This window comes from Protopterus annectens, chromosome 12.part0 (genome assembly GCF_019279795.1).
Source record: "Protopterus annectens isolate FY-2018-M chromosome 12.part0, PAN1.0, whole genome shotgun sequence".
Classification (NCBI taxonomy): domain Eukaryota; kingdom Metazoa; phylum Chordata; order Ceratodontiformes; family Protopteridae; genus Protopterus; species Protopterus annectens.
In genome coordinates this window covers 531500877-531528859 of record NC_056746.1, presented here as the reverse complement: position 1 = coordinate 531528859, position 27983 = coordinate 531500877, and the positions used below count along the sequence as shown (strand labels likewise).

The 27983-nt window shown below is 43.4% G+C and overlaps 1 protein-coding gene across 6 annotated transcripts in view; it reads left to right on the top strand.

Moving 5' to 3' along the window:
* SUN1 (Sad1 and UNC84 domain containing 1) overlaps nt 1-27983 on the top strand; it is a 2891160-nt gene that overhangs the window by 2725095 nt on the left and 138082 nt on the right. For all 6 annotated transcript variants that reach the window (XM_044089680.1, XM_044089681.1, XM_044089682.1 and 3 more), the window contains one exon: nt 16271-16363. In XM_044089680.1, coding sequence (XP_043945615.1) covers nt 16271-16363 — 93 coding nt within the window. The remainder of the gene's footprint in view (nt 1-16270; nt 16364-27983) is intronic.

The window sequence follows — 27983 nt, the reverse complement described above, 5'->3', positions numbered from 1 at the left end:
AAAAAGTTAACAATTGTATTTCTTGTGGGAAGCAAATACCTCATAAGGATTTTCATTCTTACTGTATACCTTGCCTAGGCCCAGACCACGACGTCACTGGTTGTCGCTTTTGTGCTAGGTTCAATAAGCGTACTATAAGAAGACGCTTTGATTTCGCACGATGCTACTTCGGTAGAAAATTTAACTACACAATGCCGTCGGAGCAACCGACTACCAGCGTGCACAAAAAGCGCAAGGATAAGGACAGGCAGCCTAGACCCAAGCCAGATTCCGAGGCCTCGGCTGGGCCAGCCTTCGGTTCACCGGTTTTCAGTGAGGCTCCTACCCAGCCCCTGGCTACCGCAGATTTGGAACCAGAGATCGCTTCGGAGCCTTTGGCGGAGAGTGCTAGGCCGACGCAGCCATTTCGTTTAGCCCCTACTGACGACACTGCAGAAAGAGATGGTGCTGCAGAAACACCTTCGGTTTCTGAAGGTGTCTTCAGACCGACAACGCTCACCATAAAAACGTATCCTAAGCTTAAGACTCCCATTAAACCAAAAAAGACTGCACTTCAGTCTCCAGTTCAAGGCCCCATGCCTAAGAAACAGATGCTTAAAATGGCGGAAGATTTGATCTCTTTAATCAGGGGTTCCCAACCCCCCCCCCCCCCGACAAAAGGCCTAGACAAGAGGAGGATTATGCCTCCTCTGATCAAGTGTCTATTTCCTCAGGCTCCTCTGAGGACCAAGATTACTCTTTTCCCCCTTATGAACATTCTGATGCTGAGGATTCCTTTCCCTCAGCTTCTCCCCCTAAAGACTACTCCTTTAGGGAAACTTTGCACACTATGAGGGAACATTTTCACTGGGAAGGTCAGGACTACTCTGACTCAAAGAAAAGGCTCAGAGAGTTTCTTTTACTCCCCCAGCACAGACCTCTTGCCATCCCCCCAGTTTTAGACATTGTGGATGATGTTTAGTTAGAATCTAGTTTGAATCCAGATTCTCTGCCTCCTGCTCCAGCCAAACCAGACAGATATTATAGAGTGCCTGACTCCCACAAATTCCTTTATAAAAGCCCTGTTGCTGATCCAGAGACCATCTCCCAGGGTCCCAAAGGGGCTAAGGCTTCTATGGCAAAAAATTCTGTACCCTCTGAAAGGGACTCCAGAGCACTAGACAGGTAGGGAAAAAAGGTTTACACCTCAGCCACTCTAGCTATGAGAGCTCTAAATTGTCAATTTCACATGCTAAAATATCAGCAATTTCTGATGTCTCAGTTAAGACAAAAAATGAGCACACTCCCTCAACAGTCTGAATTGAAAGAAATGCAGGATCTGTTGCATGCAACTGAACAGGTGGGCAAACATACTTTACAATGTGGGTTTGATTCTTTAGAGGCTTCCTGCAGAGCAGCTGTCACTGGGTCTGTTATATGTAGGCATGCTTGGTTAAAGGATCAAACTCTGCCTGATCATGTTAATGCAAAGCTTCTAGATGCTCCCTTGCAGCAGGATGTCCTATTTGGAGTTAAAGCAGAAGAAGTCTTAAAGAAAATGGAGGATAAGGCAAAATCTATGCAGACAGTCAAAGATTTTCTACAGGTACAACCCTCTCGCTTCAGCAGAAATTGGCCAACAAAAAATTGGTCCTTTCCAGCTACTGACAGACCACAGAGGGGTAAATACAGATGCCCAAGAGGAAGAGGGCAACCACAAGCCCACTACAAACCTCGACAATGGGGCACTGCAACACAGAAGGGAGGAGAAGACAGGCCCCAAACTACTAGAAGGCAAACTCAATGACTTGCACCTCATATGGCCAAGCAACACTCTCTTGGCAGCTCCCTTGGGAGGAAAACGAGCACTTTTTTCAGACAACTGGCACATCGTCACAAAGTACAAATGGGTCCTAGACATAATTTCACGAGGATACAGATTCCATTTCCACACCTTGCCAACGAAAAGAGGAATGCCAAACCTGCCACAAAATCAATGGGCAGAGGCACAAAAACAAATTACAGCTCTCATGGACATGAGAGCCATTCAGCTGGTACCTACACGGGAGCAAGGTCAAGGATTCTAGTCCCCAGAAAGGACAATGCCTGGAGACCAATTCTGGACCTTTCAATTCTAATCACCTTCTTACAAGTACCCAAATTCAAGATGCTAACACTACAGCAGCTTCTTCCCATGTTGGGCAAGAAAGGCATGGCTTGTAACGTTGGACCTCAAGGAGGCATACCTGCATGTCCCTGTCAGACAAAGTTGCAGAAGATACCTCTGTTTCATTGCAGGTTCAACCCATTACCAATTCTCTGCACTGCCCTTTGGCTTATCCACTGCGCCCAGGGTCTTCACAAAATGCCTGGCACCAGTAATTGCATACTGCAGACAAAGAGGAATTCAAATATACCCATACCTGGACGACTGCCTCATCCAAGCAGAAAGCAAGGACATCCTCTTACAACATCTGGCTTTTGTAAAACATCTTCTAAGTTGCCTGGGGTACACAGTAAACAAAAAGAAATCAAAACTAGTACCCTCACAAAATATGACATTCCTGGGTGCCAGCTTGAATACAACGTCCCAGAAGGCTTATCTGACGCCAGACAAACAACTACAACTAACTCAATTTCAAAACAATGGCAACAAAGACCCAACTCCCTGCAAGAAAAATTCTGCAGGCCTTGGGCTTCATGGCATCTTGCGTACTACTAATACCATTTGCAACGCTGCATATGAGGAAATTACAGTGGTACGTAAAAAGCGTATGGTCTCAACACAGCCACAGCTTGGACACAATGATAACTCTCATTCCCTGCCTTCAACAAGAGTTTCTATGGTGGCCACAGGCATGTCACCTCAACAAGGGTCACCCTTTCAACTTACCCCCAGCCAGGCAAACTATGACAACAGATGCATCGGACTACGTCTGGGGGGCACACATGGCAGGACAGTGCGTTCAAGGCATATGGACTGCATATCAAAGGAATCTGCACATCAGTCAAAAAGAGATGCTAGCTATACAGAATGCTCTGACAGCCTTCAAGAACCTATTACATCCAGGACAGCTTACAATAAGGACGGACAACACCACAGTAATGTGGTACATAAACGAACAAGGGGGTACACACTCCTACCCTCTATGCAGGCAAGCAATGACCTTGTGGAACACAGCACTTGCTTACCAAGTTCAGTTACAAGCTCAATTCCTGCCAGGAAAAAAGAACACATTGGCAGGTGACCTCAGCAGAAACATCATGGATCCCCACGAGTGGAAACTGGATCCACAAGTATTTGCAATGATAACTCAAAAATGGGGCCTCCCAGACATAGACCTGTTTGCCAGCCCCCAAAACTATCAGCTAACAAAATTTTGTACAAGGACACTTCACCATCAAGCTTGGAAAGTGGACGCACTTTCATTCAGTTGGAAAAACCTGACAGTATATGCCATCCCCCCATTGCCTCTTCTCACAAAGGTGCTTCTGAAAGTCAGAAAGGAGAGACCACGACTGATGCTCATAGCCTCAGACTGGCCGCGCCAGCACTGGTACCCACTATTAAGGAATATGGCTCAGGGTCCACCTTGGATTTTACCACAAATTGTCCATTTGCTCACACAGCAAAACAATTAGATTCCACACAGCCAGCTCTAAACCTTAAATTTGGCTGCATGGCAAATCACCTAAGCATCCAGCCAGCTCCTCTTCCTCAAGCAGTTATGGATGTTATTCTGGAAGCTAGGAGGCCCAGCACCAGGAAGGCCTACTCGGACAAATGGAAAAGGTTTTGCGCCTGGAACCAAGCTAAAGGCCAAAATACCCTTCAGCCTCACATGCCTCAGATTCTACAGTATTTAAGATGTTGCACAAAGGACTTTCTTTTTCTTCCATTAAAATCCACGCATCAGCTATTTCAGCCCACTACAACATGGATCCACCCTTATTTTCACATCCAATTCTAAGACAGTTCCTCAGAGGGGCAAAAAACATTAGGCCCCCCAGGAGAGCACCTACACCAACATGGGACCTCAATTTTGTTCTGGAAAAACTTGCGCTACCTCCCTTTGAACTAGCTTTCTCTGCTGATCTAAAGTTTATATATCATGGAAGACTGCCCTGCTGCTAGCAATAACTAAAGCCAGAAGAGTCTCAGAGCTGCAGGCCCTAATGGCAGTGGAACCTTTCCTCATTTTCCATCAAGACAGAGTTTGTCTACGAACTAATCCTTCCTTCATGCCTAAGGTGGTATCCAGTGTGGCTTTAAATCAAACCATCCACTTACCCACCTTCTTTCCAAATCCACAGAACAAAGGAGAAAGACTCCTGCATTCCTTGGACATTCACAGGCAACTTCGTTACTACTTGGATAAAACTAAGGTTTTCAGAACATCTGACCAGCTCTTTGTATCCTATGCTACAGCTTCGCAAGGGAAGGCTATATCAAAACAGACCATTTCCAAATGGATAGGACATTGCATTCGTTTTTGCTATACCCATCATGGAAAACCAGTTCCTGCTACCATAAGGCCCCACTCTACCAGGGCAACAGCTACATCTACAGCCTTCCTCAGGGGGGTCCCAACCAAGGAAATTTTGGAAGCTGCAACTTGGAGTTCAGTACATACCTTCACCAAACACTACCACTTACCACTTTACTCTAAGTCTAGAGCTGGCTTCACCACTGCAGTTCTGCAGGGCCTTCTAGCCTCCTCTAACCCTCTTTGATTCCTCCTCCCATCCTTAGATTTGGGATTCTACCCAAGTGTGATGACTGCAGCAGGGTAACACAATGAACATAGTACAGTTTTGTACCTACCATAAATGTAGATGTTCGAGTGTACACCCTGCTGCAGTCCAGGTTACCCTCCCTCCATACCCTCTGATCTAACTGACTAAATCTTTACAATACCTTCCTGTTATATTTGCTTATAGCTGGAGTGATGGTGTGTTTGTGCTAAATTTCTTAAATTGGTACTAATTACTGACCACCTTTTTGGGGGCACCTGACATCTGGGGCAAGAAAAACTGAAGAAAATGGCATTGGATGCATTATATATACCCCTGGCGCACTGACGTCAGGAAGAAGCGACAGCAACCGACGCCGGACCAAGACTTTGGAATTCAGGCAGACTGGGGACCGCCTGATGACAAGATAACCCAAGTGTGATGACTGCAGCAGGGTGTACACTCGAACATCTACATTTATGGTAGGTACAAAACTGTACTTTTATCTTTCCCTTTCTGGAGAAAGATGATTGGATGTGCTCTATAGATCTTTAGGATGTGTATTACCACATAAAAATGGACAAACGCTCCAGAATATACCTCCGCTTCCAGCAAGGAGCCAGTCATTACCAATTTTGAGCACTGCCCTTTGGTCTCACCACAGCCCCCAGGATGTTCGCCAAATGTATGGCAGTGGTAGCAGCTCACTTAAGCTACAGGGATTCCATGCGTTTCCATATTTAGACGACTGGCTCCTCACCGCACCCACCAAGGCATCTGCTGCTTTCTGCCTTGGACTCCATTCTAAGTCTTGCAGAGTTCTTAGGCATCTCAATAAACAGGGAAAAGTCAAAAGTATCCCCCACACAGGGCATAGAATTAGTCGGAGCAAGACTGAACACAAAATCCTGCATGGCTGCTCTTCCTCTTTGCAAACTGATGAGGTTAAGATCACAACTTCAAGTAATGCTCTCTCAAGACAAAGTTCCGACTTGTCTAGTCTTACAGCTCCTTGGGTCCATGGCAGCAACAGTCACCCTAGTTCCTCTGGCATGGTACCACATGAGGCTGATTCATTGGCTCTTGGCATCACAATGGTCACTTGTTAACTCACCCAGCGTCCCACCCAATCCACATAACCAACCATTGCAAGCAGGGTTTATATTGGTGGATGAAGCCAGAAGACAAATTATGGAGCCGCCCCTTTTCCACCTCTCAGCCCAAGGCCGTAGTGACCACAGATGCATCCCTGATAGGGTGGTGGGGGGCATTTTCAGAGAAAGACTGTCCAAGGCACTTGGTCCCTTTAAGTGGCCAGTTTGCATATCAACGTCCTAGAACTGAGGGCAGTGCTCTTAGCTTGCAAGCGTTCCAGTCTGCCCTCCCTTCAGAGACATGTCAGTGGTCTGGTACATCAACAAATAGGGGGGAACCAGATCCTACCCTCTATGTCGTGAAGCCCTAAGAGTTTGGCAATGGGCAATCGCCTCCATCAGCTTTCTGATAGCAAAGCACATTCTGGGGAACTCCAGTGTGATTGTGGACAAACTGAGCAGATGCATTCTCCTGCCTCAAAAGTGGTCCCTCAATTCCCAATGTAGCAACAAATATCTTTCATCAGTGGGGTCAGCCTTGCTGTGATCTGTTCGCCTGTCCTATAAACCACAAATGGAACAGCTACTTTGTCCTAGTCCTCCTTCGGGGAGGTCCTCTAGGGATGCTCTTATCTACGTTGGCCCCCGGGACTTCTTTATGACTTCCCACCAATCCCTTTAATTCCCCAATTTCTGAAGAAAGCCCAACGGTTGAGAAGCAAAGTGATTCTCATTGCATCTTATTGGCCCCATCAAGTCTGGTTTCCCTTTCTCTGGCTTCATTTAATTCACCATTCGTGGCTCCTGGATCCAGTTCGAGACCTGTTATCTCATCCGCAGGGCCTGGTCCATCCCAAGCTACAAGCTGGCGGCTTGGTTTCACCACTTCCAGCAATTGCCAGGTGAAATAATTTATCTTCCTCAGTACAAAAGATGTTTCTGGCTTCTCATAAACCTTCTACCAGAAAACTTTATCTTAGTAAATGGAACAGATTTGTGTTTTGGTCTGATGAAAAGGCTATTGATCCTTCCTCAGCTTTGATCGATATGGTCTTGGAATACCTAACCACCTTGTTTCAATTGTGAGCCTGTACGTCTACTATTAGAGTCCATTTAGCTGCAATTTCTAATTTCCACAACAGATTCGATGACCATTCTTTGATGTGTCTCACTGTCTGTGTAAAACCTTTCTTATGGGAGCTTTACATCTGAAGCCGCCTTTCAAAGAGCCCATTGCGCCTTGGAATTTAACGTTGGTTTTGCAATGTTTGGTCCGTCAGCATTTCGAGCCAGCAGCCACCTGTGACTTCAAGTTTTTATCTTGGAAGACTCCTGGTAACTATCACTTCAGCCAGGAGAATTTCAGAGCTGCAGACCCTGTGTATTAAACATCCGTGTATCATTTTTCACAAGGAGAGAGTATCATTCAGAACTAATTCCTCCTTTCTACCTAAAGTAGTGTCAGATTCCAATATTAATCAGACCATAGATTTACCAGTCTTTTTCCCAAATTTCTCAAACGAGGGAGAATATTGTTTACATTTGTTGGACTTACTCAGACAATTACGTTTTTATCTGGATAGAACAAAATAATTTAGAAAATCAGACCAACTGTTTCTTTTGAAGGTACCAGACTAGGCAATCCAGTTTCAAAAGTTACTCTGTCAAAATGGTTGAGAGATTGCATTAGTACTTTTGTTTATAGCCATAATAAGATGGACTTATCAACAGAAATTAAGGCACATTCTACCAGATCTGTTTCCACTTCAGTAGCCTTTCATTCCAGAGCCTCTGTGGATGACTTCTGTGCAGTCGCAACTTGGGCTACCCCCCATACCTTTATCACTCATTACAAATTGGATACAATCTCCAGGGGAAGAGCATCCTTTGGCTCTATGGTGCTCGGGAATATCCTTCCCTAGGGCCTTCCACTAAAGTAGCTAGGGACTCTGTTCCAGTAGTCAAGAATGAATGAAGATTGACCACAATAGATAAAGAAGTTATGTTCTTACCATAACTTTCAATCTGTGTTGTCGATCTTCATTCATTGTTGGCATCCTCCCCCCTCCAAAAGACTCCTGGAGGTTCAGACCTAGTCCTGGGATCCTAGTAGGGTTGTTGCTCAGACAAAGCTTCCATGATTTTCTACTTTATGGACAAAACTCGATCTGAGGGGAAGGGAAGAGAGGCAGTATGGGCAGCCTTTGCTTGAGAGTTTCTGGCTGGCGCGAACTTGTTATAACAGTTGAGTCAGTTCCGACGGTCGGAACCAGAACCCAACAGTCAAGAATGAATAAAGATCGACAATACAGACGGAACATTATGGTAAGAACATAACTTCTTTTTTATGGATATGAAAAATAAAGATACAAGCAGTGAAAATGTTTTTAGTTCCTTTAGTCTTGTATATGGATCAGGCATACTTTTATCAAGCCAAGAAGTTGCAGACAATAATCAAAGAATTGAAGGAATTTATCTGGGAAGGAAAAGACTTAAGTGGGATAAGCTGATGATTCCAATAGAACTAGGTGGTTTAGGTTTACCTGATTTAAAGGGACATTTTAGAGCTGCACAGTTAAGGCTCATTTACATAACACAAGCAGAATATTCTAATTCAAAGCAGAAAGGAAGGATGATGAAGTAAGGGGGAAGTTCAGGAATTATAGATGGTGGGATGTTGAATGTAGATCCTCAAGGAGAATAACATTCAGAATAATATATTTATAAAGTAGCAGAAAGTATTCTACGAAATAAGCCAATGCAAGTAGGGGATAACCCTACAGAAAATAGGCAGGAGAGGGCTAGAATTTACTGGAGAAACCTGGCAAAGGAACCAAGATTTTAGGAACAAATAACTTAAGCAGGAAAGATAATAGAGTGGGATGAGGCCAAGAAGACATTTAGATTGCAGGTTAGAGACTGCCTTCCCTACCAGGGATTGATTTCGGAGTACAGGCAAAGAGAAAGGGATATGTGAATTTTAAGTGAAAGACCCGATCTTGTAGGGTATTTAGTTGTATGTAGATCAAAAGCAGCTGTTAACAAAGGGATAATTAGTAGGGCATGTAAAATATTGCATAATAACTACAACAATCAGTCTAAGAAGGTTAGAAAAGATTGGGAAGAGAGACTGGAAAAGCAATTTACAAGAAAACAATATGAAAGCATGTATGTATGACTCTCAATTGCACAACCAAGTCTAGAAGGTTTAGGATCTTTGCTTGGATGTGTTTGCATGGGTACTTTTATACCCAAGCAGACTTCAAAGAATTTTTCCTCTGATAGACAGCCAACTTTGGAGGTGTGATGGAGAAGAGAGTTAACTGGTAACATATGTTTTGAGAGTCTAACGAGTTGACAGATTTTAAATATTCCCTGCAGAGTACTCTGTCAGAAATATTGGGAAGAGCAAATGACTATGTAAGGAAACTATTCTTTTGAGCTGAGATACAGGATCAGAATTGTATAAGTATAGTAAGGCCTTATTAAATTAAATTCTGTTGGCTGCCAAAAAGCAATTACTGGAAAATGGAAATCAGTCTACACCAACTGTATTTGAGGTATTGAATATTATAAGAGATAAAAGAACTGGAAGAGAGATCTTTAGAAAAGAGAAGGAGCAAATTACATAGAAGTAAATGGAAATTGCAAGAACATTACATGCGTAGTAATGTTCAGGAGGAAGAGTGAGGTTTAAGGGGAGGCAGGAATTCAGCAGTTTTTTGTAATGTTGGGTTAAAGATAGCAAGAAAACATATATGAGGTTATTGTGCATTTAAATGGAAATATATTAATGGTTTGTTTTCTTTCCTGTTAATGTATGTTTTTCTATATCTTAAGTGATAATTTAATAAAGGTGTTTAAAAAAAATTACCATCCTGCTGCTAAGTGGCATTTGTAGCAGTAGTGAAAGTTTCCAGTAATTAGAGAAGATATGTATTACCTATTTAATAATATGGTATTGATTCCACTAGTTACATAATGCTTCTTAGGTGGCAGCCTAGTGGATAGAAGCTGAAATGGCAGGCTATGGTGCTGAGTGTACCTGCACATGTAATGCATCACTCGTGTTTTGCATTAACAAGGTGTCCAATATTCCCAGAAGCAGGATTTTGCTGAAAAAAATGCCAGTTTCTGCTTGAAGTATTAAAAGACCCTTCAAGAATGCAATATACTAAACAAATAAGAAGGGACCAAATCTTGAACTCCTCCTCCCTTCCCAAAAATCTGGAAGTTGTGGAAGTGGGCCATTCTAACATACCCAAGGTGTTTTCAGCAAACTTTACTATCTCCCTTAGATAGTTCCATCTTGTGAACTTGTCAGCATAATTCTTCCTATCTTTTACTCTGATTACCTACATCAAAGTACTAGATTATTTTTTGTTAGACTGAGTTAGTTAGTTTACATCTCTGGAGCTGCAAAAAAAATACTGAAGTTTAGAAATGCTTAAAATCATCAGGTTTCTTTAGGAAGAATCCTTGTGCACCCCAGCTGAAATAAATCATTATTCTGTTGTCCAAGTGCCCATGTTCTTTCACTGAAGAGGAGTTTATTATAGGTAGGTGGGTGCCTTCCCACCTCTTTGTGATAGTGTGCATAATGGGTTTCTAATTTGCAGTTTTCCTCTCTGGTGAGCAGCTTTGCAAACTGATGTATCTTACTTTGTAAAACAAGGCTACACCTCTTTACTTTCCCAGGCAGAAAATGACTTTTCTGATAGTATTCAGACTGTGGCCACACACAGCTTTGAGACCTGTGCAAGGCCCCAACTGTTTTATTTTTAATTGGTGGTGTACTCATTTTCCTAAAGATGGGTAAAGTCGCACATAGAAACCACCTATGTCACTTTTTATTTGGTATATGAAGAATCTTTCTTGCATTTATCCATTGTTGACTAATAGGTTCATAGAACATAACTAGGCTAATGGCCCAAGAACCTTTTAAAGCCTAGCTGTATTTAACCTGAATTTCCTAGTCTTCAGTGGCTAGGAGAAATGAGTTCACAGAGGTATAAGTCCATGCTATGGTGTCTAATACCAGCTGCCTCTGTCCATGAGGGACATGGGCTGGACCTCGGTAGTAAATTTAGGTTTACCCATCCATTGATCTAGGTTGCGCTTGAAGATGGTCAGGGAAGGGTTTTGCTTCATGAGAATAGGAAGTTTGTTCTAGAGAAGGGGTATTTTCTGAGAGACATATCTTATCTCTACGCTCAGCTAATAAGGTACTAGTAGCAACCCTTAAACCTAATAACAAATCTGGAGACTGTCTATTTGCTAATACCATTGGAAACTCTTGGAACAAGCTTCCTAATAAACTAACATCCCTAACAACCACACCTCTTTTTAAGAAGCAACTAAGATCCTTCCTTACTTCACAATGGCTATGCCCATGTACTAATCCTGACTGATATTTCCTCCTCTTAACCACCACCTTCACATGACCATAACATTCATTCTCTGATTGCAAAAAAAAAAATTGTTTTTTATATTTGTTGTTCTAATATGATCAACTTATACATCTATATATATATATATGTTTCTTTCTGTTTTTGTCTAAGTTTCTCATATGTAACCTATATGTACTTACATATTCAAGTCATTCTGTTTCCTCTTGGGTTATCTACTTAAAGTTGTATCTATGTTTAACTAGTTTTTAAATATTATCCTTTTATGTCATTTACTTTCAGATGTGTCAATTTATATAATGCTGTACTGGAGCTTTTCTCCCCGGGCCTGTACTGAAAATGGACATATATCCAGTTAGACTAGCCCGGACAACATATGTAAAATAAAAATAAAATAATATCTCTCCCAACATGATTTGATTTACGAATGTGTAACATTTCCATCAGAGCCAGATTGGAGACTGCCCTGTAGGCCAGACACAGATCGCCCCTTTGTAAACTGTAGGAGATGGAATACAGTGACAGGGCTTTCAATTTTTCCACATAGGACTTTTTTTTTTTAATACCCTGTATCTTCCTGGTGAGAAACCTCTTGGGTCACTCGAGCTGTTGCAAATGTCTGGTGAGGTATATGATAAAGGGTGCATTGTACTGAATTATTAGTCTGATAAGGGCCGAGTACAATGGAATCATAACATCCTTTTGATCTGAATGCCATGCCCTTACTTATGAGTTGTGCCACACAGAAGGACTTCCTCACCGCTCTGCACACATGGTGGTCAATGTTTTCAGATTACTGTCAACCTGCGTACCTAGAATGCGTACCACTGGGTCTACTCTTAGAGGATGCTGTCTTTATTGTAATTGACTGGAGTATTTGCTTTCCCAAGGGAATTATTATTTTTTTTTCATTTAGTTTCAATGTATGCCTCTGGCACCAGTCATTTGTTTGCATGAATCCTTTCTGCAGTACATCCGTATCATTCAGGGATTCAGTGATTGTCCTCAATTTGCAGTCATCCACGATTCTGGTTAGCCAAAGGCCATCTACATTTGTGTTTACTTTTGAGAAATAATTTCCCAACAGGAGAGGGCCTAGTACAGAACCCTGTCATACATCACAGGTGACTGGCCTCTTGCTAGAGGTGAATGTGTCTTGTCGGTGAGCCATTTGGCTTACCCACCTGGTGACATAGGGGTTTATGCCCAGTTGAGAGAGTTTTTCAATAATACCCGAGTGGGGAATTGTGTCAGATATCTTGGCCAAGTCAAGGTAGGTGGTATGCACAGTCTGTTCCTCATCCATGGCCTCGATGACCTTCTCGAAGAAGTCAACCAGATTTAACAGACATGATCTGGTCTTAAAACGAATCTGAAGTGGGTTGGGTCCAGAGTCTGGAGATTGCCTGTGGCCTTGTTGATAAGGTTCCATGATGATTTTTTTTTATGGCCTTACAGATGACTAGTCAGGCTTATGTGTGTATAATCCCCTGGGTCAGTTGATGATCTCCCTTTGTGCAGAGAGGGATGGCTGTTCCTGTCTTCCATTCTGCCAGAACATAGCCTGTCTGGAGGCTGTGGTTAAATAAGGATCCAATTGGATCTGTTAGGTCCATGTTTTAAGTTATTTAAAAGGCAAGCTGGAATGTTGTCAGGGCCCATTGCTGTGTTTTTAGCCTTAGAGAGTGCAGAGTTGACCTGCTGTCTTGAGATAATAGGCTGAAGGATGGTGGCAGGTATACTTTGGGGACCACCAGTAGGGACAGTGTGGTGAAGTTTCATTGAAATTGGTCAGCAGGTTGGCTGTTTCCTCTGGTTATGTATGGATGGTACCTTCAGCAACCAGCTCTGTGCATATCCGGGTATTCCCCTTAATATTTTGGATATGGTTAAAAAATGCTTTGTGATTTTCCTTGGCTAGGGGGTTATTTTTGCTTCATAATTTGCTTTTGAGAACTTTACTAGATGTCAGATTTTTGTGTAGGCTAGTAAGGGACTTTTTCTTCTACTGAACCTGTTCTCAATTATTTTTGGACATTAGTTTATTCTTTTTGTTGTATAGTCTGTTTATACCAGGGGTCCACCAGGGTGGCTTGTTTTTCTGTCAAGACCTGGATTTAATTTGGTCCAGTACTGCCTATTCTGTATAACTGCTTACATGGTTGTACAGGGCATTGGTGTACATCTCTGCATCGGATTCTTTGTGTGCTGGGTTCGAGGGAGCTTTGCAATTTTTATGCCATCGCTTAGTAGGAGGTTATTTGTCTTGGAGAAATTCTGTAGGGTTTTTGAGCTTGATTGGGTATCTGCCTTATATTTATCTCAAAGGAGACCATTTTGTGGTCTGATGTTACCAAAGAGGACATTACATGAGGGGGGAGCAATACTCCCCCATGTTGGTGCATACTGTGTCCAAACTGTTTGAGCCCCTAGTGGCTGCACTGACCAGCTGTTTCAGAGCATTTGCATTGACAAAGTCCAAGAACCTGTGAGCCTGCATGTTAGTGATCTTGTATGTTCCCCAGTCAGTGGTAATATACTTAAAATAACCCATGAGTAAGGTATTGAGCTGCATGGTGAGTGACTTCAGTAAGTTCAAAAACACTTTTTTTCCTGGTTCATGGTGGGGAACCTATAGCTAGCAACGAATGTGGTAGAGGATTTTACATATGGCTAACTGGACAATGGAGTAGATTGAGAGAAACCTACTGTTTCACTAGTCTTGAGGTGTACTTATCCTTCAATGAAGATGGATACACCTTCTCCTTTTGTTCTTTCCTGCTCAGTTGGTGGTCTTAATGTATTGTATGGGTGGCATTGTAGCCTTGCATGGCTGGGGTGCTTTCCACGGCTTTGAACTGTGTGTCGGTGACTGCACAGACATCAGCATATTCCAATTTAATGAGTGCTGCTAGGTAATGCAGTTTCTTTTTTAGACTCCTAGCATAAAGCAGCAGTACTGTGAGTGTTTCAAGAGAAGATTTTGTTACATTGGGAGGGTGGTTACTTTGACACTGCCTAAAAAAGGCACTATGGGAGGTGGCTAAAGCCTTTGCCAGTATCCAAAAACCTAGAGGAGACAGGTGCAGACCATCTTTGGCAAAACAGAGTGACCTGTCGATCATGTTCTCCCAGCTGGCAAATATTGGCTCCCTTTAGAATGACACCAAAAGTTAAGCCAATTGTTAGTCATGTTTTGTTTATATTGTGGCATCGTCCTTGTTGGGGGTAGAATGCTGCTCAAGGCTAGACTCAAACCTGCCCTTTGAGTGACTTGACAGATCCCAGCACCTGACAGCAGGTAACAGTAACCTTCTCATTATCCAGCCTGGTAAGGGGGGACATCATTGTGTCTCACTGTGGAGTCTCCTATAACCAGTATGCTAGGTTTTGAGGTGTTTTGCCTTATGGGCTTGTTTGTTGAGACACTGGTGTGTGTATTAAGTGTCCTGGTGTTTTTTTGCTTTGTTGTATGCATATGTGGTTTCTGAAAGCAGCGTTTTGGAGGTCTCTGAGTTTTTGCTAACTTAATAGGGAGTACCTCTGCATATGAGAGTGTGTGTCAAATCCTTATTTTGTGTGGGAAGTGATATATGTGCGTGCTGACAACCTGTTTTGCTTTCAGTTTATCTGTATGCAAGTCCTGCCTCCATTTTCATAGTATAACTATATCTTTCACATATAGCATTTGTTTATTTCGGGATTAAGTGGTTGTCAGTATACATGAGACAATTGTTGCATTGCCTAAGCATGTCCATGTCCCAGCCTGGCTACAGAGATGGTAGGAAACTGGCCATCTGTGATATCAGGTTCTTGCTGAGGGTTTTGTCAAGGAAATAAATGGGTTAGACTACACTGTGCTTGGTAGCATGGGGACTATGAGTGGGAACTGTACTTTTTGTAGTCTAATGTTAACCAACAGAGTGATGCTGCTCAGTAGGTATCTTATTGGTACTAGAGCAGCTGGGTATGGTTTCAGTGATAATTATTCTAGAAGTTTTATCTTCTTAGGCATTTGCATTTATACAGGGCATTGCTAACCGCCACTCCAAACGCAAGGCATATATACAGGCAAAAAGGAACATTTTTTTTTTTATTTAAAGTTCAGCGAATATTGCAAGAAACTAATAAAATGTAGTCACAGTTATCAGTAGGAGTGCAAAATTGTACTTATTTTGTGTCTTTTTAGCAGAGGATTGCTTTAGACGTAAGCAGATTCACTGAAAACTCTAGGGTAGTCACCAAATGACCAGTACCTCTGAAAAATGTTTTATTTTTGTGAGTGAAAGTTGTGTGGCTAAACATCCATTGTGTTGTGTGGAATGTCTTTTTTTATTTTATTGTGCCCTGCTTTTGGGTGCTTGTAGGCAAAGTACCTTCCCACATAGAGAATGCATGTCAGTTATAAAAGTAAATGACATCTTAACTGTGGCACTCCAGGCTTCCCTAGGGGTCAGTGCAGTTGTGGTGTACTCTGGTACCTAGCCTGGAAAAGGTGAGCCAGGCATTAACCTTTGATTGCCCCTTCCTAGAAAGCATTAATTGACCACTCTTTGCCCCTTTCTGGCCCAGCCACCTTATCACCACAGTTGCTGATCAAACCTAATTCACTAAAGACATGGACATCTTTCCCCATGCAATTAGTTCTATCTCATCAGTAAATAAAGTATGACTGTTGTCCTAAAGATAACTTCTGTAGTCGTAATGCTGCTGCACGTTCTGTTGATGGATGGTGACATACTCAGTAGTTTGTAACATTCAGTGATGAAACTTGAGAGAGTTACTAGTATACAAGTATGGAAATATTTTTTATTTTGCATACATTTTGCTGAGCAGTTGGTGTTTGATATTGAATGTTAACATGGATAAAAGCATAATTTAAAATTTTAGTTTTGCTTATTTCTTAATATTAGATCAGTAAAACAACCAGGGCTTATCCTTTTTTATAACTTGTAATCTTAGCTTTGTGCATTTGTGTTTTCTGAACACTAGTGCAGTACTGTACCTTTGGCTTGTAGGAGATTTGAGCACTGATGTTTTTCCTTTTACAAATAGGGCCTAGAAGACGAACACCAAGAAGAAGGAGTCCTTTTGGGGCAGTACATGTATGATGAGAAAGGAGAAGCACTGCAGACCTTTGATGTTAAGGTAAATGTTCTCTGTAAACTTTGGGTACAGTGCATAGTTTTCTGTCCTTCTACTAGGACTGATTGTAGGAATGTTTGTCATACTGTGTGCGCTTGGATATATACGTTTGTGGGTAGTATACACATCTAAAATATGCACACACACCTATATGCATGCATATATGTATGTTATGAAAAAGCTTTGTATATAGAAGTACCATTTGTGCTTAAGATATGTTTCCACGCTGCTCATTGTAGGGATCACTGTTGCATTATATTACTTTATCCAGTGGAATTAGCTAAATGTAAACATACACCTTCTGGTCTGACTTCTAGAACTTCAAAGTATCACTAACATGGAAGTAGTCCCCTCCCCTGTCCTGAGATGTTAGGTGGTCCACAGCCAAAAAACACTCGCTCATCAGGCCTTTCCAAGGCAACTTCCAGAGTGACAAGTTCTCCTTGCTGAGATTTAATTTCTTAGCAACATATTTGTGAATTTTTAAGTTGGATTTGTTTAGATGCTCCTTTTGGGCTGCAACAGAGGTGAGAACTACCATCTCATCAGGTTCCACCATTTTGTGCAATGCTCAGATGTTCATCGTGTTACCCTGCTGCAGTCATCACACTTGGGTTATCCTGTCGTCAGGCGGTCCCGCAGTTGGACGGATTTCCAAAGTCTTGGTCCGACGTCGGTTGCTGTCGCCTCATCCCTGACGTCAGTGCGCCAGGGGTACATATATTGCAACCGACGCCATTTTCTTCAGTCTTTCTTGCAGCGCGGTGCCCGAAGCAGAAGCAGTTCGCAAGTGCCGGTCGGCCGACTCCTGAGATTTTCGAATTCGAGTTTCAGACCGAAGTCCTTCTATAAGGCTAAGTACCCCGTTGGGGAACCTTTTCTTGCCTCAGACCGATGTCAGAAAAAGTTAACAATTGTATTTCTTGTGGGAAGCAAATACCTCATAAGGATTTTCATTCTTATTGTATACCCTGCCTAGGCCCTGATCACGACGTCACTTCTTGTCGTTTCTGTGCTAGATTTAATAAACGCACAATTAAAAGACTATTTGATTTCGCACGGCACTTTTTTGGCAGAAAATGTAATTATAACATGCCGTCGGAGCTACCGGCGTGCACAAAAAGCGCAGGGATAAGGATAGTCAGCCCAGGCCTAAGCCCGATTCCGAGGCCTAGGTTGATCCAGTCTTCGGTTCTCCGGTTATCAGTGAGGCTCTGACGCAGCCTCTGACTTCCGTAGTTGAGGAACCCGAGACCGCTACGGAAATCTTGACGGAATGTACTAGGCCGACGCAGCCTTTTACTTCAGGCCCTACCGACGACTTACCTCCCAAGGACACCGGTACTTCTGAAACACCTTCGCTTTCTGAAGGCGTTTTCAGACCGACGACTCTTACAGTCAAAACGTTTTCTAAACCGAAGACTCCTTCCAAATCGAAAAAAGCTTCACTTCAGTCTCCTGTTCAAGGCCCTATGCCTAAGAAACAGATGCTCAAGATGGCTGAAGATCTGATTTCTCTTATCAGGGGTTCCCAGCCTCTTCCTGACAAAAGGCCTAGACAAGAGGAAGAATCTGCTTCCTCTGAACAACTGTCTATTTCTTCAGATTCCTCTGAAGACCAAGACTATTCCTTCTCTCCTTATGAAGATTCTGATGCTGAGGACTCTATTCCCTCAGCTTCCCCTCCAGAAGATTACTCTTTTGGGGAAACTTTACACACTATGAGGGAACATTTTCACTGGGAAGGCCAGGATTACTCTGATTCCAAGAAAAGGCTCAGAGCGTTTCTTTTACTCCCCCAACACAGACCTCTAGCCATCCCTCTTGTTTTGGACATTGTAGATGATGTTTATTTAGAATCCAGTTTCAACCCTGACTCTCTGCCTCCTGCCCCGGACAAGCCTGACAGATACTACAGAGTACCTGATTCCCATAAATTCATTTACAAAAGTCCAGTAGCTGACCCAGAGACTATCTCCCAGGGTCCCAAGGGGGCTAAGGCTTCCATGGCTAAAAATCCAGTACCTTCTGAAAAGGATTCAAGAGCACTAGACAGATGGGGGAAAAAGGTTTACACCTCAGCCACTTTAGCTATGAAAGCTCTAAACTGTCAATTTCACATGCTTAAGTATCAGCAATTTCTGATCTCTCAGTTAAAACAAAAGATAACAACCCTTCCTCAACAATCTGAATTGAAAGTAGTACAGGATTTGTTGCACACCACCGAGCAGGTGGGCAAACATACCTTACAATGTGGGTTTCATTCTTTGGAGGCCTCCTGCAGAGCAGCGGTCACTGGTTCAGTTATACGTAGGCTTGCCTGGTTAAAGGAACAAAGTCTGCCTGAACATGTTAAAGCAAAACTACTAGATGCTCCCTTGCAGCAGGATGTTCTTTTTGGTGTTAAAGCAGAAGAAGTTTTAAAGAAAATGGAAGATAAGGCAAAAATCAATGCAGACAGTCAAAGATTTCCTACAGGTACAACCCCCTTGCTTCAGCAGAAACTGGCCAACCAAAAATTGGTCCTTTCCAGCCACTGACAGGCCTCAGAGGGGTAAATACAGGCACCCAAGGGGCAGAGGACAACCACAAGCTCAGTATAAACCTCGCCAATGGACCACTCCAACCCAGAAGGGAGGAAGAAGACAGGTCTCAAGCCACCAGAAGGCAAACTCAATGACTTGCACCTCAACTGGCCAAACAAAGCTCTCTTGTCAGCCCCCCTTGGGGGGAAAACTAGCATTATTTGTAGACAAATTGGCACATGGTCATAAAGGACAAATGGGTCCTAGACATAATTTTACGAGGATACAGATTCCACTTTCACACCTTGCCAATAAAAAGAGGAATGCCAAGCCTGCCACAAAATCAATGGGCAGAGGCTCAAAAACAAATTACAGCTCTCATGGCCATGAGAGCCATTCAAAGGGTGCCAACTCAAGAGCAAGGCCAAGGATTTTACTCAAGACTATTCCTAGTACCCAGGAAAGAAAATGCTTGGAGACCAATTCTGGACCTTTCAATTCTAAACACTTACTTACAAGTTCCCAAATTCAAGATGCTAACACTACAGCAGCTACTTCCCATGTTGGGCAAGGAAGCATGGCTGGTAACGTTGGACTTCAAGGAGGCATACCTGCCTGTCCCTATCAGACAAAGTTGCAGAAGATACCTCCGTTTCATTGCAGGTTCAACCCATTATCAATTCTCTGCATTACCCTTTGGCTTATCTACTGTGCCCAGAGTATTCACAAAATGCCTGGCACCAGTAATTGCATACTGCAGACAAAGAGGAATTCAAATATATCCATACCTGGGCGACTGCCTCATCCAAGCAGAAAGAAAAGACATTCTCATACATCATCTGACTTTTGTGAAGCATCTACTAAATTGTCTGGGGTACACAGTAAACGAAAAGAAGTCAAAACTAGTACCCTCACAAAAAATGACATTCCTGGGTGCCAGCTTGGACACAACGGCCCAGAAGGCTCATCTTACACCAGACAAGCAATTACAAACTGACTCAATATTTCAAGACAATGGCAACAAAGACCCAATTAACTGCAAGAAAAATTCTGCAGGCTTTGGGCTTCATGGCATCTTGCATTCTGATAATACCATTTGCAAGTCTGCATATGAGGAAATTACAATGGTACCTAAAAAGCGTATGGTCTCAACACAGCCACAGCTTGGACACAGTGATATCTCTCATTCCCTGCCTTCAACAGGAATTTCTATGGTGGGCACAGGCATGTCACCTCAACAAGGGTCAGCCTTTCACCTTGCCCCCACCCAGGCAAACTATCACAGCAGATGCTTCAGACTATGCCTGGGGGGCTCACATGGCAGGGCAATGCATTCAAGGCCTATGGACTGCAGAACAAAGAAAACTGCACATAAACCAAAAAGAGATGCTAGCTGTACAGAAAGCTCTTGACAGCTTTCAAGGATCTACTACAACCTGGACAACTGGCAATAAAGACGGACAACACCACAGTAATGTGGTACATAAACAAGGGGGTACACATTCCTACCCTCTTTGCAGGCAAGCAATAATCTTATGGAACACAGCTCTGACCTACCACGTCCAGTTACAAGCTCACTTCCTGCCAGGACAGAAAAACACATTGGCAGACGACCTAAGCAGAAACATCAAAGATCCCCACGAGTGGAAGCTAGACTCACAAATATTTGCAATGATAACTCAAAGATGGGGCCTACCAAATATAGACCTGTTTGCCAGTCCTCAAAACTACCAGCTGACAAAATTTTGTACAAGGACATTCCACCAACAAGCTTGGAAAGTGGATGCTCTCTCCTTCAGTTGGAAAAACCTGACAGCATATGCCTTTCCTCCATTACCTCTTCTCACAAAGGTTCTTTTGAAGGTCAAAAAGGAGAAACCTCGAATGATTCTCATAGCCCCAGACTGGCCACGCCAGCACTGGTACCCACTATTGAAGAATATGGCTCACAGTCCACCATGGATATTGCCTCAAATACCTAATTTGCTCACACAGCAAGACAAGCAGATTCTACACAGCCAGATCAAAACCTGGCTGCATGGCAAATCAATTAAGCAGCCAGCCAGCCCCTCTTTCACAAGCAGTACTGGATGTTATTCTAGAAGCCAGGAGGCCAAGCACCAGGAAGGCTTACTCGGACAAATGGAAAAGATTTTCTGCTTGGAACCAAGCTAAAGGCCTAGATACAACTCAGCCTCATATGCCTCACATTATGCAGTATTTAGCTGAGATGTTGCATAAAGGACTTTCCTTCTCCTCAATTAAAATCCATGCTTCAGCTATTTCAGCTCACTACGACACGAATCCACCTTTATTTTCAAATCCACTCCTAAGGCAGTTCCTCAGAGGGGCAAAAAACATTAGACCACCTAGAAGAGCTCCTACACCTACATGGGACTTCAACTTTGTTCTGGAAAAATTAACATTACCTCCCTTTGAACCAGCTTTTTCTGCAGACCTTCAGTTCCTATCTTGGAAGACTACCCTGCTCCTGGCAATAACTCCTGCTGGGAGAGTTTCAGAATTACAGGCACTTATGGCAGTGGAACCTTTCCTCATTTTTCATCAAGACAGAGTTTCTCTACGAACTAATCCTTCCTTCATGCCTAAGGTGGTTTCCAGTGTAGCTTTAAATCAAACCATCCGTCTACCCACTTTCTTCCCCAATCCACAGAACAAAGGTGAGAGACTCCTACATTCCTTGGACATTCACAGGCAACTTTGATATTACTTGGATAAAACTAAAGCTTTCAGAAAAACTGACCAGCTCTTTGTTTCCTATGCTACAGCTTCTCAATGGAGGGCCATTTCCAAGCAAACCATTTCTAAATGGATAGGCCATTGCATACGATTCTGCTATACCCATCATGGGAAACCAGTTCCTCCTACCATTAGATCCCACTCTACCAGGGCAACAGCTACCTCTACAGCCTTTCTCAGGGGGGGTTCCTACCAAGGAAATTTTAGAAGCTGCAACTTGGAGTTCTGTACACACCTTCACCAAACACTATCACTTACCTCTTTATTCTAAGTCCAGGGCAGGCTTCGCCACTGCAGTTCTGCAGGGACTCATTGCCTCCTCTAACCCTCTATAATGCCTCTAACCTACCTTAGCTTTGGGACTCGACCAAAGTGTGATGACTGCAGCAGGGTAACACGATGAACATAGTACAGTTTTGTACCTACCATAAATGTAGATGTTCGAGTGTTCACCCTGCTGCAGTCCAGGTTACCCTCCCTCCAACCCCTCTGATCTACTGGCTAAACCTCTGCTATGCCTTACTGATGTATTTGCTTATAGCTGAAGGGTTTTTGTGTCTGTACAGTGTTCTCACTTTATGGTACTGATTTGGATCACCCTTTTGGGGGCACCTGACATCTGGGGCAAGAAAAACTGAAGAAAATGGCGTCGGTTGCAATATATGTACCCCTGGCGCACTGACGTCAGGGATGAGGCGACAGCAACCGACGTCTGACCAAGACTTTGGAAATCCGGCCGACTGTGGGACCGCCTGACGACAGGATAACCCAAGTGTGATGACTGCAGCAGGGTGAACACTCAAACATCTACATTTATGGTAGGTACAAAACTGTACTTTTAGTGAGGAATTTAATAAGAAGATAGGAGAGAGGGAGAATCCGCATGTCCTTTTGTGAGCACAGCAATCTAATGGCTTTGGTAGATGTATGCCTTTTTGGGCGGGGTCTGAAGTTTCCCATAGAAAAACATTTCCTCAAAAGAAAAAATGGGTATGCTTGAAAAGATTGTGCTTAAAGAGCTGAGAGATCAGCCTCCATGAGACCTGGGGGCTCTGGTCTTGTAGAAGCATTGATATGCCCACCTCCAGTCTTGTGGCTTACATCTGCATCATCCATTGTCCTAACACCTTAAGAAGCAATTAGATCATAGTAGCTATCTGTATTCCAGGTTTGGGCCAAAAAAAAATTTAAGAAATGCCCTGCTGTTACAGTAACAGAAAAAATACACTGGAGCAAAAAGCTTTTATTTGTCTAACATAGGTTTTACAGTTACTCAAGCTTTTGACCTAAAAGAAGCCCTTCATCGGGAATTAAGTACGGATGGAGGGTCCTGTTTGCTCAAAAACTTGAGAAATTGTAAAACCTATACTGGTCCAACAACAGGTTTGATTTTGCCTCACAGCATATTCCAGCTAGCCTGGCAGACGATGCCCTTAGGAGGCTTAACATTATGAAGATTTTTGCTGTTCCTCCTTAAAGATGGGATGAACAGTTGCTAGCTTTTTGAGAGGACCAATACTCAAGCTCCAGGAGCCCAGCCTACTGGCATCCCCCCCTGCCTCTGTCTGGTACCTTCACTTACTGACATTTTTCTGGCATTGAACAAGGCCACAGACAAACTGGACTTTTGACCTTAGGAGCTGGTCTCTCTTTAAGATGAGATCTTTCCCCTTCCTGACTGCTTGGATTCAAAGTATGATGTGAATGTTGAAGAGCAAAAGTGTTTATTAACTGCTGATGGAAGAAATGGAGTGTGCAGCTAAATCTGACCATTTTGAAACACATTGTTACTACAAGAGAAGTAGAAGATAAATAGGCAGTATGTCTGGAGTCAGAGGATAACAGACAAATATTTGTGTGTAATCCCAGGAAAATTATGACCTTACCAGGGCTATTAAAATATATGAGGGGGGTCCCTAATTCCATAGACTGTAAAGATGTATTCTTTTAAAATGTTTAAATTAGGAGATTAAGTATTTGTGTGTTAGTACTGATTTATGTATATTAAATGTTCATTATATTGATTCCTGCTTCAGTAGCCTTAGCTGCATAGGATATATCCTGCCAAGGATATAACAGCCGGCCAGCTTCCAAAGCTTCAGGGCACATTCCATGCACCCAAACTGTCAGGCAGCTCTAGATAAAAGGACTACAAGATGTTCTTCGTGTTTCACTGTTGCAGTCATAACTGTAGGGTACTCCTGCTGGCAGGCAGCCCGAGGTCGGCCAGAATATCAAAGTCTGGGTCCGGCGTCGGCTGTTTCAGCCAAAACCTTGACGTCAGAGCGCATGGGTATAAAGCTGACAGCTGACGCCATCTTCTCCAGTCTTTCTTGATGTGCGGTGCAAAGCAGTTCGCTAGTTGTTGGTTGGCGTTTTCAAGACAACGTGGTGTGATTGTCGTCGGTCCGAAGTTTTCTACTTCTCTTCTCAAAGCTAAGTACCCCGTTGGGGAAACTTTTTTCTTGCTCCTCCGATGTCAGAAAAAGTTAATAATTGTGTATCGTGTGGAAAACAAATACCTCATAAAGATTTCCACTCTTACTGTCTACCTTGCTTAGGCCCTGACCACGACGTTTCTTGTTGTCGGTTCTGTGCCAGGTTTAATTCTCGCACTATCAAGCGTAGGTACGATTGGGCCCTGAATTACTTCGGTAGACTATTTAATTATAGAATGTCGTCGGATTCTTTACCGATTACCGGATTACAGAAGAAGCGCAAAGGCAAGGACAGGCCTCCGAGGTCCAAACAGGATACTTTGCAGCCGGAGCCAGCTTCGGGTTCGGCGGTCGTCAGTGAGGCGCTTTTGCAGCCCCTGTCGCCCGCCACTTCAGAACCGATGGCCGACACGGACTCACATGGTGAGCCAACTAGGCCTAGTAATTTGTCTGCTGCAGAACCTTCAGACGTCGCTCCTTCAGATGGGTCCGGAACCGCTGTGCAGGTACCGGCTTCTGAGGGGGTCTTCAGGCCTTCACACATTACTATTTCCACAAAGACAAAAGCTAAGTCAAAGACTCCTGTTAAACCCAGACTTTCTGCTCAAGCTTATTCGGATTCAGCTCCTAAGACTCAGAAGCAATTACTTCGGATGGCTGAGGATTTATTAACTATGATTAGGGGCGCTCACCCTCCTCCTGAGAAAAGGCCTAGACAGGATATCCCTTATGATTCCTCTGATCAGGCTTCTGTATCTTCTGTTACTTTACTTCCTCTGATCAGGATTACTCTTTTCCTCCATATGAGGATTCGGACGCAGAGGATTCTGTTCCCTCTGCCTCTCCCCCTGAAGATTTCTCTTTTGGGGAAACCTTGCATGAGATGAGGGAGCATTTTCACTGGGAAGGTCAAGATTACTCTGCTTCCAAAAAGAGACTCAGGGAATTTCTTCTTCTCCCTCAGCACAGGCCTTTAGCTATTCCTCCTGTACTTGACATTGTGGATGATGCCTTCTCTGAAGCTAACTTGAATCCTGATTCCATGCCGCCTGCTCCTTCTAAGCCTGATAGATTTTACAGGGTCCCTGATTCCCATCAATTCTTATTCAAGAACCCTTCTGCTGATCATGAAACCATTTTGCAGGGTTCCAAAGCTGCTAAGGCCGCCTCCTCTAAGAATCCTATCCCCTCTGAAAAGGATTCTCGTGCCTTGGACAGGTGGGGCAAAAAGGTTTATACTTCAGCTACCCTTTCTATTAGAGCTTTAAATTGCCAGTTTCACATGTTTAAGTATCAACAGTTTCTTTTATCTGTTTTAAAACAAAGGATTTCTACCTTTCCTGCATGTGCTGAGGACAAGGAATTACAGGATGTGTTGCATGCTACTGAACAAGTTAGCAAACATAGTTTACATTGTGGTTTTGATGCCTTAGAGGCTTCTTGCAGGGCGGCTGCCTCTGGTACTGTTATCAGGAGACATGCTTGGCTTCATGAGCAGAATTTACCTGAACAAGTTAAGGCAAAATTGCTAGATGCCCCTGTTCAGCATGATGTCTTATTTGGGTCTAAGGCTGAGGAGGTTATTAAAAAGATGGAAGAAAAAGCCAAGTCTATGCAGACTGTAAAAGATTTCTTGCATGTACAGCCACCTAGATTTTCCAGAAATTGGCCCTCCAAAAATTGGTCTTTTTCCTCCTCTGACAGGCCTCAAAGGGGAAGATATAGACGCTCCAGAGGTCGGGCGCAGGCTCAGGCCTCTTACAGATCTAGACAGTGGACTGCTTCTTCACCTAGAAGGGGAGAAGACAGATCTCAAACCCAAAGAAAGCAGACTCAATGACTCCTTCTGTTGGGCTTCAGGTCCTCCTTCCCTGGATGCCCCTCTCGGAGGAAAACTTTCTCTTTTTTACCAAAATTGGACTCGCATTACCCAGGACAAATGGGTGTTAGACGTGATTTTGAAAGGTTACAGATTCCACTTTCACACACTGTCAAGGCCTTCCGGCTGGCCAGATCTGCCAAAACATCAATGGACAGAGGCCTTAAATCAAGTGGATGCTTTATTAGCCTTAAGAGCCATAGAATCTGTTCCACCTCTAGAGGTGGGGAAAGGTTTTTACTCAAGACTTTTTCTGGTCCCAAGAAAACACTCCTGGAGACCTATTCTGGACCTCTCAATATTAAACACCTTTTTGGAAATTCCAAAATTCAAGATGCTTACACTTCAACTTCTTCCAATGCTCTCACAAGATGCTTGGATGGTAACATTGGACTTAAAATAGGCTTACTTACACGTCACCATAAGGCAACAATGCAGAAAGTACCTCAGATTCAAGGCAGGCTCGAGACACTTCCAATTCTCTGTACTGCCATTTGGCTTATCTGCTGCGCCCAGAGTTTTTACCAAATGCCTGGCTCCAGTAGTAGCTTACTGCAGACTTCAGGGGATTCAGATTTACCCCTATCTGGACGACTGTCTAATTCAGGCAGACAGCAAAGACCTTCTACTTCAACACCTGCATTTTGTTCAACGTCTTCTCCTACTACTGGGATTCTCAGTGAACACAAAAAAGTCACATTTGATTCCTTCTCAACGAATGACCTTCTTGGGAGCTCTTTTGGACACAAGTTTACAGAAGGCCTTCCTCACTCCAGAAAAACAGTTACAGCTGGCTTCAGTCTTCAAGACCTTGGCAGCATTGACTCAGCTCACTGCAAGGAAATTCCTGCAGGCTCTGGGCTACATGGCCTCTTGCATCCAGTTGATTCCAAATGCGAGGCTTCACATGAGGAAACTTCAATGGTACCTAAAGAGTGTATGGTCTCAACATTGCCACAGTCTGGATACAATGATTCCACTGATTCCCTGCCTCCAGAAGGAATTCCTTTGGTGGTCCAGGGCGTGTGTTTTGAACGAAGGCAAGCCCTTTCGTCTATCTCAACCTACTTAGATCATAACCACGGACGCCTCGGATTATGCATGGGGAGCTCATTTTCTAGACAAATGCCAACAGGGTTCTTGGACAAGCAAACACCTTCCATGGCACATCAACTTGAAAGAAATGTTAGCAGTCCAAAATGCTCTTCTAGCCTTCCAGACTCTTTTGAAGCCAGGACCTCTGCTAATTCGAACAGACAATACCACAGTCATGTGGTACATAAACAAGCAAGGGGGCTCTCACTCTTACCCCCTTTGCAGACTTGCCATGACCTTATGGGATACAGCCCTAAATTTGAATCTGGATCTTCAGGCACAGTTCATTCCAGGAAAACAAAATCTCTTAGCAGACAGCCTAAGCAGAAACATTTGGAACCTCACGAATGGATGTTGGACCCCAACTTATTCAGCAAGATAACTGCAGTTTGGGGCTGTCCTCAGATCTGTTTGCATCCCATCTCAACCATCAGTTGCCTCTCTTTTGCAGCAGGTCCTTCCACAAGACAGCTTGGAAAGTGGATGCCCTGTCCTTCAGCTGGAGGAATCTTTCGGGATATGCCTTCCCTCCTCTTCCTCTTCTGCCTCGGGTATTGCTAAAGATAAAGCTAGACAAACCCAGACTGATCATTTTGATAGCTCCAAATTGGCCTCGTCAGTTTTGGTACCCTACTCTACTGCACCTTTCCTTGGTTCCTCCTTGGAGTCTTCCTCTGACCCATTCTCTACTGTCCCAGCATCAGGGTCAGGTATTTCACTCTCAAATCAAGACCCTCTGTCTGGCAGCTTGGCTCATCAAAAGCAATTGATTCCTTCTTCTCTTCCTAAACAAGTTTTGGATGTTCTTTTGGAAGCTAGGCGTCCTAGTACAAGGAAATCTTATGCTTCTAAATGGAAAAGATTTTGTATTTGGATGCAGGATCGTGGCTCTGATCCTTTAATTCCTGATATCTCATCTATTTTAC